General features: G+C 60.7%; 1 protein-coding gene across 1 annotated transcript; it reads right to left on the reverse strand.

Moving 5' to 3' along the window:
- Window positions 1-8035: 8035 nt before the first annotated feature.
- Window positions 8036-14049, reverse strand: C4H9orf50 (chromosome 4 C9orf50 homolog). Its single transcript, XM_078048406.1, has 6 exons — window positions 13551-14049; window positions 13238-13328; window positions 13009-13125; window positions 10439-10590; window positions 8888-9047; window positions 8036-8736 (listed from the first exon to the last, which is right to left on the reverse strand). The coding sequence occupies exons 1-6, from the start codon at window positions 14044-14046 to the stop codon at window positions 8358-8360; spliced, it is 1395 nt and encodes a 464-aa protein (XP_077904532.1). The 5' UTR covers window positions 14047-14049; the 3' UTR covers window positions 8036-8357.
- Between the last annotated feature and the right edge of the window lie 619 nt (window positions 14050-14668).

The following is a 14668-nucleotide window of genomic DNA, read 5'->3' on the forward strand; positions in this document are numbered from 1 at the left end:
TGGGGGGTCTCGCCAGAAGTGACTGGGCCAGGTCTGAACGCAGCTTGTGAGCTCCTGAGGCGCCCCCTCCAGCTTGACTTTAGAGCTTTGGCCCAAGAGCCGCTGTGCCACCTGGGGATGCAGCCCTGGGGGCTCCCTGGGCCAGGCCTGACTGCCGGGAGGGGGCAGTTTTCACAGATTCCCCAGGAGACCAGGTGGGTGCACCCAGGCTGGAGGGTGGGGTGGTGCCCAGGTCTCCCACAGACGCCACCCCAGCGGAGACTGAAGATCCCCCTGGAAACCAGCGGAAATGGGCAGGGTCCTTCCAGATGCACAGGAGGGGCCCAGAGAACCGTCAAAGGCGGCGCGACTGCGGGGCCTCGTGGACGGGAAACTGAGGCACAGGGTGCAGCGGGGACAGGCCCATGTCCGAGGCGCCTCTGGGCCAGGCTGTGTGTTGGGGCCTGTCCAGCCCCTGATCCTGGAGCTCAGGGTCTCCGCACTCCAGGTCCTGCCATCGAGGTGCAGTTCTGAGTGACATGAGTGCACCCCGAGCCCCGGACTCCTGGCTTCACTGGGCGGGCCTCCCTGAAGAGGCAGGCGGCGGCCTGTGATGTGAGCCGGGTCAGTGGGGCTGACAGAAAGGGCTTCAGGGTGGAGAGGAGGATGTGCCAAGGCCCTGGGCATGAAGGATCCAGAGAGGAGCCTGCTCAGAGTGGTACTGGCTTGGGGAGGGGACAAGCAGGGTGTCCAGGCTGGCTGGTGTCCAGGAGCTGGGGTGCCCAGGACTTCAGGCCGCTGGAGGAGAGGGTGTTGCTGGGAATTGTGCTCCTGGGCTCCTACAGCCAAGGGAGGGAGGGAGATCAAAAGGGAGAATTTGCAAGTTAGATTTTCCCTCAATCCCATTAAACCACCAAAAGCTGTTGGGAAATGGCATGAGGGTCTGTCTCCACTGCCCCCGGAAGCCACGACCTGTCCTCCTGGCTCAGGGCTCCCAAGCAGCGGGCCACAGACCCTGCGCTGGCCCTGGCCCGGGCATCTTCCTGCCCTCAGAGGCCTGGCAGGACCAGGGCTCCCCAGATGCTGGCTCTCCCCAGAAGCCTGCTGTGGACGGGACTGGCCGCTGGCTCCTCCTGGGGAAGCAGGCTCAGGGTGAGCGTGGGGGAGGGGGCATGGAGAGAGCGGGAGGGAGGGAGGCAGAAGAGAAGGGAAGAGGAGAGAGGAAGGAGGGGAGGGAGGCAGGGAAAAGGAAGGCAGAGGGGGAGGAGGGGAGGAGGCGGAGGGAGGGAAGAAATGAGGCAGGAAAAGAGAGGGGAGGGGGAGGCAGGGAGGGGTGGGCGGAGAAGGACAGGCCTGGCAGGCGGGCTGCTGCGGGCTGGCACCGCGGGGAGGGCTGACCCACTGTCTGGAGCAGCCCTCACAGCAACATCAGCCCCTACCTGCGGCCTGGCCCTGTGCCAGGGAGCTCCAGGCCGGTCTCACCTGGGGCTTAGGAAGGATGGGGTTTCAGTCCCCTGCCCAGCCAGGCTCCCAAGGCCCCCAAGCAGGGGCTCAGGGCCCTGTGTGTGTGTGTGTGTGTGTGTGTGTGTGTGTGTGTGTGTGAGGTTAACTGTGCAGACCTGGGCCAGGCTGGCTGGGCTTGGATTCTGGTTAGTCTCTTCCCTGATGCGTCACCTTGGGTAAGTGACCCAACCTCTCTGAGCCTCAATCATGAGAAATAAGTGAGTCTGAGAAATGTCACAGCACAAGGTCTGGATTTAGCTGCTAGGATTGTTATTCCCCAAAAAGCAGACCGCGGGATTCCTTTAGAAAAGGGCTCTGGACTGGAAGGAGAGTTTGTGTGGATGGGTCTCAGAAGATTCCAGAAGCTTCTGGAATTCCTTGCAAAATGTTGTGTAGGAGGACATTTTCCAGGACAGATGCATCCTGCCCTGCCTCAAGCCCAGCTTCATTCTCACACGACTGTCCCTGCTCCCGGGCTAGCAGGGGCAGGGGCAGGGGCAGGTGGGCGTTCTGCTGTCCTGCAGGCCCACCTCAGGCTTGAGCACAGCGGGTCAGGGTGTGGGGTGGCACCCAGGGCCTCAGGCAGGCCAGGCAGGGTCTCTGCCACTGCCACATCCCCCTGCCCCAGGGGGGCTACTTTAAGGCTGTGACAACATGGCACCTTGTAGCTCCTGCTCTGGGACCAGGAGACAAGAGAACAGATTTCAAAGGGGTTTTAGATCAACAAACACAAAAAATAAGCACTGTGAGCCCAAAGGCACAGCCCACCTGCCGAGGTCAGCCCTGCCTGGCCACTAGAAGTCCAGGAGCCTCAGCTCAGCACAGAAGTAGCCAGGGTACCTGCCCTGCCTGGCAGGCCACCTGGTCCCAGCCTGACATCCTAGCCAGGACTCCGGCCAGTTGGGAGGGTCCTTTGCCCAATTCTCACCTACTGAAGTGGGGGCTTCCCACCTGGCCCTGGGGAGCGGATATGCTGGGAGTCAGAGCTCTGAGGAGAGTAACAGTGTGGGGTCAGGCACTGGTTTGGCTGTGTGACCTTGGTGCAGCGGTGGCACCTCTCTGTGCCTCCTGTGAAATCATCCCAGACCTCCCCGTGCTCCCTCCACTGAAGCCCTTGCCATGGGGAGGAGGGTGAAAGGCACACAGTGTCCTACGTCGCATCTCCTGCCAAGGCCACGCTCCTGCCGGGGCCACCGGGATGCCCACACTTGCCATGTGACACTCTGGGTCCCAGTTTCTCCACCTACACAATGCAGTGACCTTGAGAGAGCCTTTGGAGGCAGCGCACTGGGTGCAGGAGCAGGCAGTACGTGCGTGGAGTCCCCACGGAAACAGGAAATCCACGCGCGTGCCCCTGGGTGCGTGGGAGGCCCCTGGAAGGTGCAGGAAAGTGGGCCAGGGGCTGGGCCAGGGGCTGGCCAGGGCCTTCCTCTCCTCACTGTTCCTGTCTGTGCCCCCCAGTGCCCAGCCCTGTGCTTGTGGGATCTAGAGCAGATGCCCTAGATCTAGGGGGTAGTTTAGAAGTTCTTCTGGGGCTTTGCTGGCACTGAACCCCCCCCCCCCGTACTGGCCACCTCCCAGGGAGGTGCCCTGAGGAGTCTGGGGGCCCCTGACAGGGCTTTGGGGTCATGCAGGACAAAGACCACACCTTGCTCTCATCTCCAGCCTCGCTCCTGCCCCTGAGCCCCTCTGGGACCCCCGCCAGCCCTCCATGGGGCCCCAGTGCACTATGGGTTAGCGTCTGGGTTCAGGGTGGCCACGCAATGTGTGGGGTCCAGGGCAAAATGGAAATGCAGAGTCCTTTGTTCATAAACCACCACAGATTTCAAGGTGGCTGCAGCTGAGCATGAAGCCAGCTCAGGTCCTGCAGCAGGCAGAGTCCATCCGTAGGGACAGCGCCTGGGACAGGAACCCACTGCCTCGCTCACAGCCCAGATACAGTGGTGCTCAAAGATTGCCTTCTGGAAGGAGTGAGGAAGGAAGGGGTGCAGGTGAGGAGCGGGCAGAGCCTGCCCAGAGAAACCGCCTGGGCTTGCCCTCCGGAGATTTAGACTGGCTTCCGGGAGAAGGACACTTTAGCCTTGTGGGAGCTCAGCTGTGTGACACTGGTCAAGCTGTTTAACCTCTCTGTGCCTTGGTTTCTCCATCTGCAGGGTTAGTGTCTACTTCCCAGAGTTGTGCCCTCTTTGAAGGGGAGGTAAGCTCTTGGCCTGGGAGTGTGTGCGTTGCACCTTCTCGGGCCTTCTTCGCGGCTCCTTGGTGATTTCTGCTGGACCCTGAGCACTGGGTGAGCAGGCCTGGTCCATCTTGCCCTTGTGGATGGGGCCACCTGTTCCCATCCCTCCTGTGGAGAGGCTCCCTCTGGACAGTGTGCTTCTGGTCCAGGAGGTCCCTGCAGGAAGGGGGTCACTGGATCTTCAGTCCCCAGAGCTGGAAGTCTGCTCAGAGCCCAGCAGGGGGCCTCCTGGGAGTTGAGGTCCTCTCCGAAGTCCCACAGCTAGGAGAACCTTAGCAGGGGAGTCCTTGGGGGTCCTCCAGCTCCATGGTGGGGGGACAGACAGCTGCTCCTCACAGCCAAGGCTCACTGCCCAGAAGAGTTCCAGTGCCCCAGCGCCACCTGGGGTCCTGAGCCCTGATTCCGGCGACCCCGCAGCACCCAAGGCTGGCTCTGAAGGGCCCAAATGGTCCAGAAGTGAAATGAAATGGGTCACTTGTACGGATGGGCTGCCTGGAGGCGGTGACCCGGGTCTGCACGGAGGAGTTCCATCCCCTCCCACAGGAGCCCCTGCAAGCTGCAGGCCATCTGCCACTCAGGGCATATTTGGGAGGTCATGACAGAAAGACCCAGAGAGGCAGAGGGGGACTGAGTGTGCTTCGGTCCCAGCTGGGGAGACACCAGCCTGTCCCCTGCCTGTCAACAAACCTACCACCCCGAGCTGTGACAGGATGATCTCCTCCCTGGGTCTGGCTCAGACAGTGTCCCACCCTGCTGCTGGCAGGAGGGTTGGGACCCCTCTGGTCTCTCAAAGCCACAGGCTTCCTGCCATAGCGCCCCCATGCGTGGACTACCAGAGTGCATGTCCCCAGCTGACCGCAGGCTCCTGAGGGCAGGCCAGCTGCCTGCACCGGCTGCCAGCCCAGGGCCCCTCACGCGTTCATGGGGGACAGCCATGCTTGTCTTCGTCCACTGCAGTGGCCGTGGCACAGCCCGGTGGCCTCCAAGCAACAGAAATTTATTCTTCACAGTCTGGCGACTGACGTCTGAGATCAGGGCCCACACGGCAGGCTCTGGTGAGCGTCCCCTTGGGACATCTGGCTTCTTGCTGGGTCTTCTCTTGGCCAGCCAGATGGCCGCCCCCTTCAGAGGGCACTCTACTCATTCGGGGGACTCCACCCTCACCACCCGATCACTCCCTGGCCCCACCTCCTCAGACCCCCACACTGGGACTAGAGCCATAACAGTGCTCCCTGAGCCACCAGCAGATTAACAGTCACTGAGCCCGCCTGGGGCTGGCCCTACCTGGCTTCCACATGGCCAGAGAGCCCCACTGCCCACCTCCCCCGCTGGCCCTGCCTGGCCTCAGCCTTCCTGGGTCTTCCCTGGGGTCCGCCTGCCCTGGAGGGAAACTTGTAGGCTTCCTGCTCCCACAGATCCCCGTTCTGCTTGTGGGGTTCCATGTTCCCTCGAATTCCACCTTCTCCTAATAGGTCCTTCTCCCTCCCCGGCCCTGCCCTGATTATCCTGCCTCTGAAGTACCCTGTATGCTGCAGGCAGGGTCCCCCAGACCGCACTCTGCCCCAAGCACCCTGGGAGGCCCCCTGCCTGCAGTGCGTGCAGTGGAGGTGCTGGGTTTGAATACTGACTCCAACACTCAGTATTGTGTGACCTTGACAAAGAGCTGGACCTCTCTGGGCTGCCGTCTCCCCACCAAGTGGCTCTGTTGAGAGCAGCTTCTGAGGCCACTCCTGTGCGCGGCTGAGGGCTTTGTGGCAGGACACCTTGGGGATGGCAGGACTCTAGCTCCTCACAGATCACACGGCGCACAGCCTCTGGGGGATTCAGTTTCCTCATTGGCAAAGGGGACCAAGGAGCCACTCTGCAGGGCACAGAGGCTCTGAGGTGGGAGCACTCTGGGAGAAAAGAGCAGCGACTTTCCTGCCACCTCTTCCCCCCGTGTCGACCCAGTGTCCACCGCCCTCACTGGCCTGGCCCTGGGGCTGCCAGTGCCCAACCATAGGGTCTGGGTGGCAAGGCCTGGGCTCTGGCTGCCCACAGTTAGGTGGTAGGGGACCAGTGTCACAGGCAGCCTGAGTCTGGGGGAGCAGGAATTTTCCAGCCTTCCTGCAGCCATGCCACTCCCCGGAGCCCAGCCTGGCAGATGGCCAGCCCTGAGCGGAAATGTACCAGTGAAAAAGGCCCTGTTGGAACCCTGGGGGGCTCAGGGTCACCACGAGGGAGGATGGGGGACAGGGCCAACCCCCATTGTAATACTCCACCTGCCCTCCCTACCCCCAGCTGGGTCTCCCCAAGTTCTGGCTCTGCTTGCAGGGAGTCACGCTGCTGGGCAGACAGGTCCCTCCCCAGGCCAGAGACTGGATGGAAGGTATCTGAGGTCTCAGGGTGAAAAGGTGATCCCCAAATATGGGGAACTGGGGTCCCTGAGAGGCCGTGGCTGTGAGGGGGTCTGAAAGCAGGCGCGAGGCCCAGGGCTGCAGGTGTGCACAGGGCGTGTCCGTGGGGCCCACACCAGTGTGCGATGTGTGTGTTCTGTGAAGGGTGTCTCGAGGGACGGTTGCCTCCCTGAATGTCATCGTGGAGTGCCGGTTCCTGCTTGGGTGGTGGGTTGCCCCTGCCCTTGTTGCGCCTCCCTGGCTTGTGCCTTTGGCGGGTGCTGGGGGGGGAGGCGGGGGGGGGGGGGAGTTGCTGTCGCTCGAGGTGGCGTCAGTATGGGTGTGCGTGCGTGCGCGGTGTGCCTGTGGGTGTGGTGCGCGTCCCCGCGTGCGTGTCAGTGTGTCCGCGCGTGTCCCCGCACGTGTGCGCGATCCGTGGGCGGCAGGCCATGCGACCCAGCGTCCTCTGGTTGTAGTCTCACGTCAGCGGCGCGGGGCAGGCGGACACCAGCGGGCAGTGGCTGCGGGCAGGGTCCCCTCGCGCCGCGCTCGAGCCTCACAGAGGCTCCTGGAGAGCACTGGCCGGGCCGGCGCTGGGCGCGGCCTCGGCCTCCAGGCTCGGTGCCCTCGGCGCTACCGCGGCTGAGCAATTTAGGGTCAGCAGCTTCGACGACAAGGACAACAACAAAGCGCGCGGGAGCCAGGGGCGCGCGCCTCCCCGGTCGGGCCGCGGCGCGGCAGGTGCGGCGGAGGAACGCAGCGGGCGGGCGCGCAGGAGGGGAGCGGGCCGCGCAGCCGGCGCCGCGCGAGGGGAAAAGTTTCCGACCCCGAGCGACCGTGAGAAGTTGCGGCCGCGCCGGGCGGCGCCAAAGCCAGGCCAACACTGCCCCCGCGTGGGCGCGCGGGGAGCTGCAGCCGGCGGCCGGCCGGGGAAACTGAGGCGCAGAGCGGGCGCGGAGGGCGGCTCAAGGTCACTGAAGGAGGTGCAGTAGAATCCCGTTCCTCCGGGACCCGCCGGCTCTCCAGGACATTGCATCCTGGGTCAAGGAGAAGGGCTGGCGTGAAAGTCCGGGCAGCCAGACGCGGGGAGAGACCTTCCCGGGGCCTGAGCCAGATCTGCCAGTTGCCTCTCTTGGAGAGCCAGGCGCCTCTCCATGAAAGGCCAACGACATGCACAACCCATCCGGACCTCAAAGTTACCCACCAGCCGTTGTCCAACCCAAATCCCACCAGAGCAATCCGCTTCCTTGTCAACAAGGTGCCTACGGTGGGTCCCGTGACGAATCCTCACTGGCCGCGAGGTGGCGATAAAGACCTGGATCCTGACTAGGACCAGGGCTGGGGGCAAGGGCAGCTTCAGGGAGAGATGAGGAGCAGGCTAAGGCTCTGTCCGGGGATTGGCACCCAGGTGTATGGGGACGGCAGGGTCAGCACAGCCACCAGATAAATCCGCGCAGCACCTACCACCTTGTCTTTCCCTCTGGAACACTGCACAGGGCGCACAGACTGCCCCACACTTGCCCTCCCTGGATCAGGTCACGGTGAACCCACCAAGAAACGTTCCAAGCTAATGTTTGTCCACACACAGGGCCTTTTTTCCTGGGCTGGGGTCTGGATGTACTTACCCATAGAGGGAGGTCAAAAGAGCAGCCTCTGGCACCAAAGACAGAGTTGGGGAAAAGGGGTGTCATTCTTCACCCCTAGGCTCAGAGCATAGCCGGGACCCCTTTCAAGCCTGAGCTGGCCTAGGTCCCCCGAGGCTCGGCTCCAGGCTTGAGGTTGTGCAGGGTCTCCCACTTCCAGAAGGAAGGTTCTGGGAACAAGACCTGACCAAAAGGACTCTACGGCCCCACCTCTCAGCCATCCCTGCTGTGATTCTAGCCTGTTGCTCCCCCAGCCCCGGAACCCTGGAGACCCCAAAGCAGGCACCTGAGAGGCTGGAACGGAGACCTAGTGGCAGATCCCAGCCACCTGGAATGTGCGTTTATTTGTGGGGCAAGGGAGACTCTCCTCACTGCCTGGACTGTGTGTTCCCCTGGGCTGGGGCTCCGGTGGGCATTCACCTCTGCACCTGCTGCAGGATTGTGGGAGGCAGGAGGAGCTGGTAGCCCTTGGGGTGGCCTCACTTCAGGATGGACTGCAGCACCAAGTTGGGCAGGAAGGACTCCTAGAGTGAGGAGGACCAGCTGGGCGCTGCAGGGACCTCAGGCAGGAGGTGGGGCTGCCTGGGGCCAGCAGGATTCAGACCGCGCCCTAGCCCCCTGCTACAGATGAGGCAACTGAGAGGCGCACAGGCGCCAGGGCCTGCGGGCGCAGCTGGGGCCAGGCCAGCCTGTGAGCTTTGAGCCCACCCCTCCTGCTGCACCTCCAGGGAGACGCAGGAACTGAACACGGTCCCGGCCACTGCGAGCCCCCGCGGGCACACGTGGAGCACTGGGTGGCAGCTGCCAGCAGGTGCTCACCAGCTGTGGCCTCCAGGAGCAGGGCAGTCTGCCCACCTGATCCAGGATGTTGGGGGTATCCGGGGAGTTTCTGAGGGCCCCCCTTTGCCTCTGGGTGGTGGCCCTGGAGGTGAGTGGCCCTGGCAGCCTGTTCTTCATTGAGGCGTCCTCAGAAAGGTAGCCCTGCCGCTCCTGGCGCAGTCTGGGGGAGACAGGAGCTGTGAGCTCTGTGGACCCCAAGTCCGGTCCACCCGAGGCTTGGACCCCCGCCCTCCTGCTGCTAAACGGGGAGGGCTGCAGGGGCAGAGCCCCTTCAGTGCTTGTGAGTCCCCCCGCCTTCCCCAAAGCCTCACAGGCGGGGGCGGTCCCAGCACCAGGCGCTGGGCCTGGCTTCCTCCTTGGCCCTGGGGGGCAGGGCTCTGGGCAAATTCTCCAGCCATTTCTGAACGTTCCCGAACGCCTGGTTGGAGACCTCCGGCAGCAGGGTGGCCCTGCTCTTGATGTTGTTCGGGACTGGAGGAGAGAGGGCATCGTGAGTCCTTACCCTAAGGGGACACTGGTACCCCCTTCCCTCCTCCCTCTGGCAGGCAAGGCCGGGCAGAGCCTTGTCTCCATGGCAACTCCAGGCTCCCCAGTGCCTCTGGCTGCTCCAGAGAAGGCTTGGGTTTTAAAACTGCTTTGCGTGACTGTTCTGCTGCTACCACCCAAGCTGTGCCCCCAATACCCACACTCCAGCTCCAGCCCCAACAGACCCCCTTTTCCTGCAGAGGGAAGGCCGGTCACCCCACCACAGCCATCCCGGAGACAATACTGAGAATCCTCAGGAGAGGCAGGGAGGGGCGTCTCCAAGCTGGGAGCCTTTCCCCATCCCAAAGCCACCATTCAAGCTGGTCAGGATCCGGAATCCCGCAGCGACTGCCTTGGGATGGACTGGGCTAGTGAGCCCTGGGCCCTGGTGCCCTGAGATACAGCTACAGCTCCTTGTGGCCAGTGGCCCATACAGAAGTGTCCCCCAACTGCCATTCAGGCTTATCCTGTCCTTGGGTTTCCAGGGACACTCTGGCTTCTGTTCCTGGCTTCGATGTCACTTCCATGAGCCCCTTCTGCTTTGGTTTCCCCATCAAACATCAAGGAGTTGGGTGAAAACCACAGTTTGGTCTCCAACTTCCTGGGACACTAAGGAGACTGAATGGGGTCCCTCCTGAACCAGCAAATGTCCTAGTTTGTAGGACAACGAACAGTGGAGTTGGGGGCAGCTACTTCCTGAAACTGCACAGAGCGGGTGCTCAGGAAATAGCTCCAGGGTGTTGCCCCCAGAAGCCCTGTGCTGGCGGGTGCTGGGAAGAGGCTGGACACACGGAGCAGGTGGACTCCATGATGGTGACTCCAGGCCAAGGGCTTCCTTCTCCCTCCTGCTCCTGCTCCTGCCTCCACCTGAGTGAGCTTCCTGGAAACTTGGATCAATCACAGCCGTCCCCGAGAGCCAAGAGCCAGCTTCTGCCTGGGACCCTGGGCTTGGTGGGTCTGAGATTCTGCTGGACTGTTGGTGCCAGTGTCCCCAGCAGAGAGGTGTCCTCTTCTGGTGGCTTCTGGACCTTTTCCAGGCTGTGTAGCAGGAGATGTGTGCCAAGGTGCAATCAGGCTCTCGGAAGTCCTTTAGTGGTCGCCAGGCCTGGGCAGCCTTTGTTTTCTGGGTCATTCTGCAGTTGCTCCCTGATGCCACATACCTTGGGACACTCTGCTTGGTCCTTGAAGGTCACCCTGCTGACACCCTCCAGAGAGGACTTCCTCTGCAGGGTCAGGGGCCAGCCCTTGACTCTGGGAGCCCAGATTCTCAGGCTCTGCCCCCCACACTCCAGGATGTGGAATGTGGAATCCTGGGGCTTTCCGCCCTGCCTGCTTACCTGTACAGCGTCGCTCCAAGTAGCGGAGTGTGCTGTCTCGTAGGGTCTCGTCAGCGAATCGGACCCGGAAAGGACAACAGCGCCTGCGGTGCCCCAAGCCTTCCCCAGAGGAGTTGGGGGCTCTGGTCTTGGGGACCTGTGTGTTGTGGAGCCTGAGGAGAGAGCAGTGAGGGCAGTGGGCCGAGTGTGGAGCTCCCCACTCCACTCGACACACATCCCCAGGCCCAGTCTCTCGGTGTGATCCTGAACAGGTGGCAGAATAGCCCTAGTAAGACAAGGTAGCAGAATAGTCCTAGTCACCGCCACTGGCCTTGGCCAAGCATTTCCCACCTGTAGGTCATGGATCCAGTGGAAAACACCCACCAAACCCACACTCCACCCACCAAACCCACACTCCACCCACCAAACCCACACTCTCTCACAGGACGTGCCTTTTCTGCCCATTTTGTAGATGAAGAAACTGAGGTGCAGAGACTTTGCAAAGTGTCTAAGGCTACACAGTTGGAAAGCAGTGGAACTGAGATCTTCACCAAGTTAGCAGAAAGGGTCAGAACTCATGCCCAGGCACCAGGCGGTCCTGGGTTTCAATCCCGACTCTGTGAGCCTCAGTTTCCTCACATGTGAAATGGAATTGTGCACGCCTCGGGATAGCAAAGATGCGGCATAGGTGCAAGAGGATCCCACCAGGCATGGTCTGCTGGCCCAGCAGGAACACCCCCAGGTGGGTGGAGTTCTATGTCTGTCCATCTCAATCAAGCCCTGTCCCATCCACGTGTCCCAAAGCAGACTGCCCTCAGCTCTCCGTTCTGCAATTTTCTCCTTTAAAGCGTGTATTCTATACTATAGGCACGATAATACCATCCTCATATGAGTTGGATGAGTGTCAAGTGAGGCATCTAATCCAGGGCCTGGCATGGGGTTTGTGCTCCATAAAGTGTATCTGTTATGTTTAAACGTAGCACAAGAGCTAGGCATAGTGGTGCACACCTGTCATCCCAACAACTGGGGTGACTGAGGCAGGAGGATCACAAGTTCAGCCTCAGCAACTCAGTGAGGCCCTAAGCCTAGTGAGATCCTGTCTCAAAATAAAAATACAAAGGGCTGGGAGTGTGGCTCAGTGATTAAGTGCCTCTGGGTTCAGTTCCCAGTACAAAAAAAAAAAAAAAAGTAATGTGAAATGTATTATTCGTCCACCCATGGCCTGACATCCTCCATGTATTCATATGTTTGCATCCATTTATCTGACCACATTTTCGTGTGGATGCAGAGGGGCTGCTTCTCGTTAGCCCACCAAGAGCCAGGCTGCTGGGATGACAAGGACAGTGCCTGGCTGTCTTGGTCTGTGCCTGACAGTGCCTTGGTCGGGCCAAGCTTGTCAACACTTGTGGGCTTTGGAACTCGGCTCTGTGCTGGCCACAGGGCCAGCGAAAGCCCTCCCCAAATCTGCCTGCAGCCTGAGATCGGTGTCTCTGCCTCCATGGAGGGTCTCTTGAGCCTGTTCTGCTGCACTTCAGTGTCCCCCACAGGAAACCTCACACCTGGGAGTTGCTTGAGTATAGGCTCTTGAATGTGCAAGTCTGGACCGTGCCTGCCGAGTTCTACCCCTTCTTGGTGGCATCTTGTGGGAAGCTGGTGCATGTGTTTCATTTATGGTCCTACTCGGATCCCTTAGTAGTGTCTGTGTGGAGAACTGGGTCAGGAAGGATTCTGAGGCTGTGATCCCCTAGTGCTGTCCGCCGTGGTCTGTGGGAGGGGTGGGATATGTGGTGTTCCTCTGGGCTGCCTGGACTTTACACTCATCTCCGCTCTCCCGGGTCCTCTCTGCTTAAAACTGTTTAAGCCAGAGGAAAAGCTTTTCCCCTCCCTCTTAGAGCTCTGGCATCCAGGCCCAGGGAAGCTCCTCTGCCAGGCTCTTCTCTTACTTCCCATCTCTTATTTTCTCCACTAATATTTGATACATAGTCAACCCAATAAAAGTTTGAAGAAATGAATAAATGATGATGGGATGGGGAAAAAGATGGATGGTTTGACGGATGGGCTGTTGGATCCACGCACAGATCTGAAAGGAAAGACTGATCCAAGGGTGAACGCTAGATGAATGATGGGGGCTGGATGAATATGCAGATGGGCATGTCGATTTGTGGAAGGGTCATGACTCAATGAGGGACGGACAGTATCCAGGATTTACAAGTGAAAGGAAGGATTATAGAAGGTTATCGTTGATTCATGGATGGAAGGACAGAACCCGGGGAGTTGGTAAATAGATGGCTGGCTGGCTGGCAAGATTCACCAATAGGTTGAGCAGACCTGGTTCATGCATTTGACATGCGTAGGGAAGGGTGGGTGAAAGGGGGGTGGGTATATGAATGAGCTCAAGGATGAATTAGGAATGCATTGCTAAAAGACCTGATTAATAGATGGACACATGGATGGATGGATGGATGGATGGATGGATGGACGGACGGACAGATGAATGAATGGATATATTCATGAGTAAAAGACAGGAAGTAAGGGAGGAAAGAAATACCCTTCCACCCCACTCCCTACCACTATCCCGCCTCCCAACTCACTGGTTGGTGTTTCTGCCCGTGGTGATTTGTGATGGATTACCCTTTTGGTGATCCTGGGAAGGTGTCTGATGGAGCAAAATCTTGCTAAAATTGTCGTGGAAGTACGATGGCTGGCCCCTTGAAGACAAATAGGCCACACCTAGCATGAGTGGTCAGATGGTTAGGGTCTCCCAACCTGTTAAGTATCCATGGCCACCCGGTCCCCACCAAGAAGGTCCCTGACACTTACCACGGGTCTGCGAGATATGGGCAGGTGTGACACTGAGAAGAACCTCGTCTGGGATGGAACAGACGCTTTTGATATTGCGGTGTTGAGGACACTGAGAGCCAGGAGGAGGAAGTGCTTGTGAGCTAGGGGGCAGTCCTTACTAGGAGCCTCTACTTTTATGACCCTGGGGAGACCACAGACCATCAGGGAGGGTCCCGAGACCTTGTGAGATCCTCCGCTAACGTTAGCACCAGCCTTGGAGCAGCGGGGTGGCGAGCCAGGGGCCCAGCCCACGCCCCCCCCCAAACGCCCCCCGCCCGGGCCCCGGCCTCACTCTGCGGCTCGGGCTGCGCGGCACACTCCTGTCGCAACTGGTGCAGGAACTCGCTGAACCTGCTGGGGAGGAACTCCTCCAGCAGCGCGCCCAGAGAGTCCTCCTTGGCCGCGCTCCTCCGGGGCTCCGGGCCCTGCCCGGGCTCGGGGAGCCGCCACGCGGACCCCCAGGACCTGTCGGTCCTGCGCAACGGCGGCAGCAGCAGGGACCTCAGCGCCGCGCGGTCCTGCGCCGCCCGCGAGGTCTCGGTGTGCAGGGTGGGCAGGCGCAGCTGGGGGTTCCCGGCACCCGGCCCGGACTCGGTGTTCCACCCCTGCCACCACGAGGAGGAGGCCCTGGAGGCCTGCGAGACCCCCGCGCGCCCCGCGCCGTAGCCGGCTCGGCGCTCCAGCGAGGGCAGCTTGGGCAGCACCTGGGGTCTCGGCCATTCGCCAGCGCTGGGACACCTCTTGGGCGCCACCTGCTGGGCCCTCTGGATGGGGTGACGCCGAAACATGCTGGGCGCTGAGCTCAGCTCAGGACGTCCTCACGCCAGCCTGAGTGGTGGGCGGCGTGCGCATAGGACAGCCCCGGGCGCCCCGGTGGGGCAGTGTGGCTTGGTGGTAATGCCACCGGCTCGGCGACAAAGAGTGGCCTCAGGCTAGAACCCGCTCAGCCCCTAGTTCCCTCACCTGGAAAAGTGGTGACGGCAAGAGTACCCACCTTTTTGGGTTGCTGTGACGTTGACATGAGCAAGTACATGTCCGTCGCTTAGAATAGTGCCAGGCCCAGTTACATACTCAACCAGGGCAGCCGCCATTCTTATTAGGCTCAAAATGACTAGTACTCGGGGTCTTGGTTCCACTCCTCACCTTGGGTGAGCCAATGAATTTCTCTGAGCACTCTCTCGGTGTGCTGCTCCGTGGAACGGTGGGTGTGTGTGTGTGTGTGTGTGTGTGTGTGTGTGTGTGTGTGTTCAGGGCAGGCACCTGTCTCTTTGTGAAATGGCCCAGCGCTGGTAGACAGCACTTAGCATGGTGGAGGCTATTATTGTAAGCGCTCCACTGGGAACTAGGAAACCTGGAACCACCCTGGAAAGAGGAGAGACCCCCTCCCCCAGCAGTCTCCCGATCCCGATG

Source organism: Ictidomys tridecemlineatus, chromosome 4 (genome assembly GCF_052094955.1).
Source record: "Ictidomys tridecemlineatus isolate mIctTri1 chromosome 4, mIctTri1.hap1, whole genome shotgun sequence".
Taxonomy (NCBI): Eukaryota; Metazoa; Chordata; class Mammalia; order Rodentia; family Sciuridae; genus Ictidomys; species Ictidomys tridecemlineatus.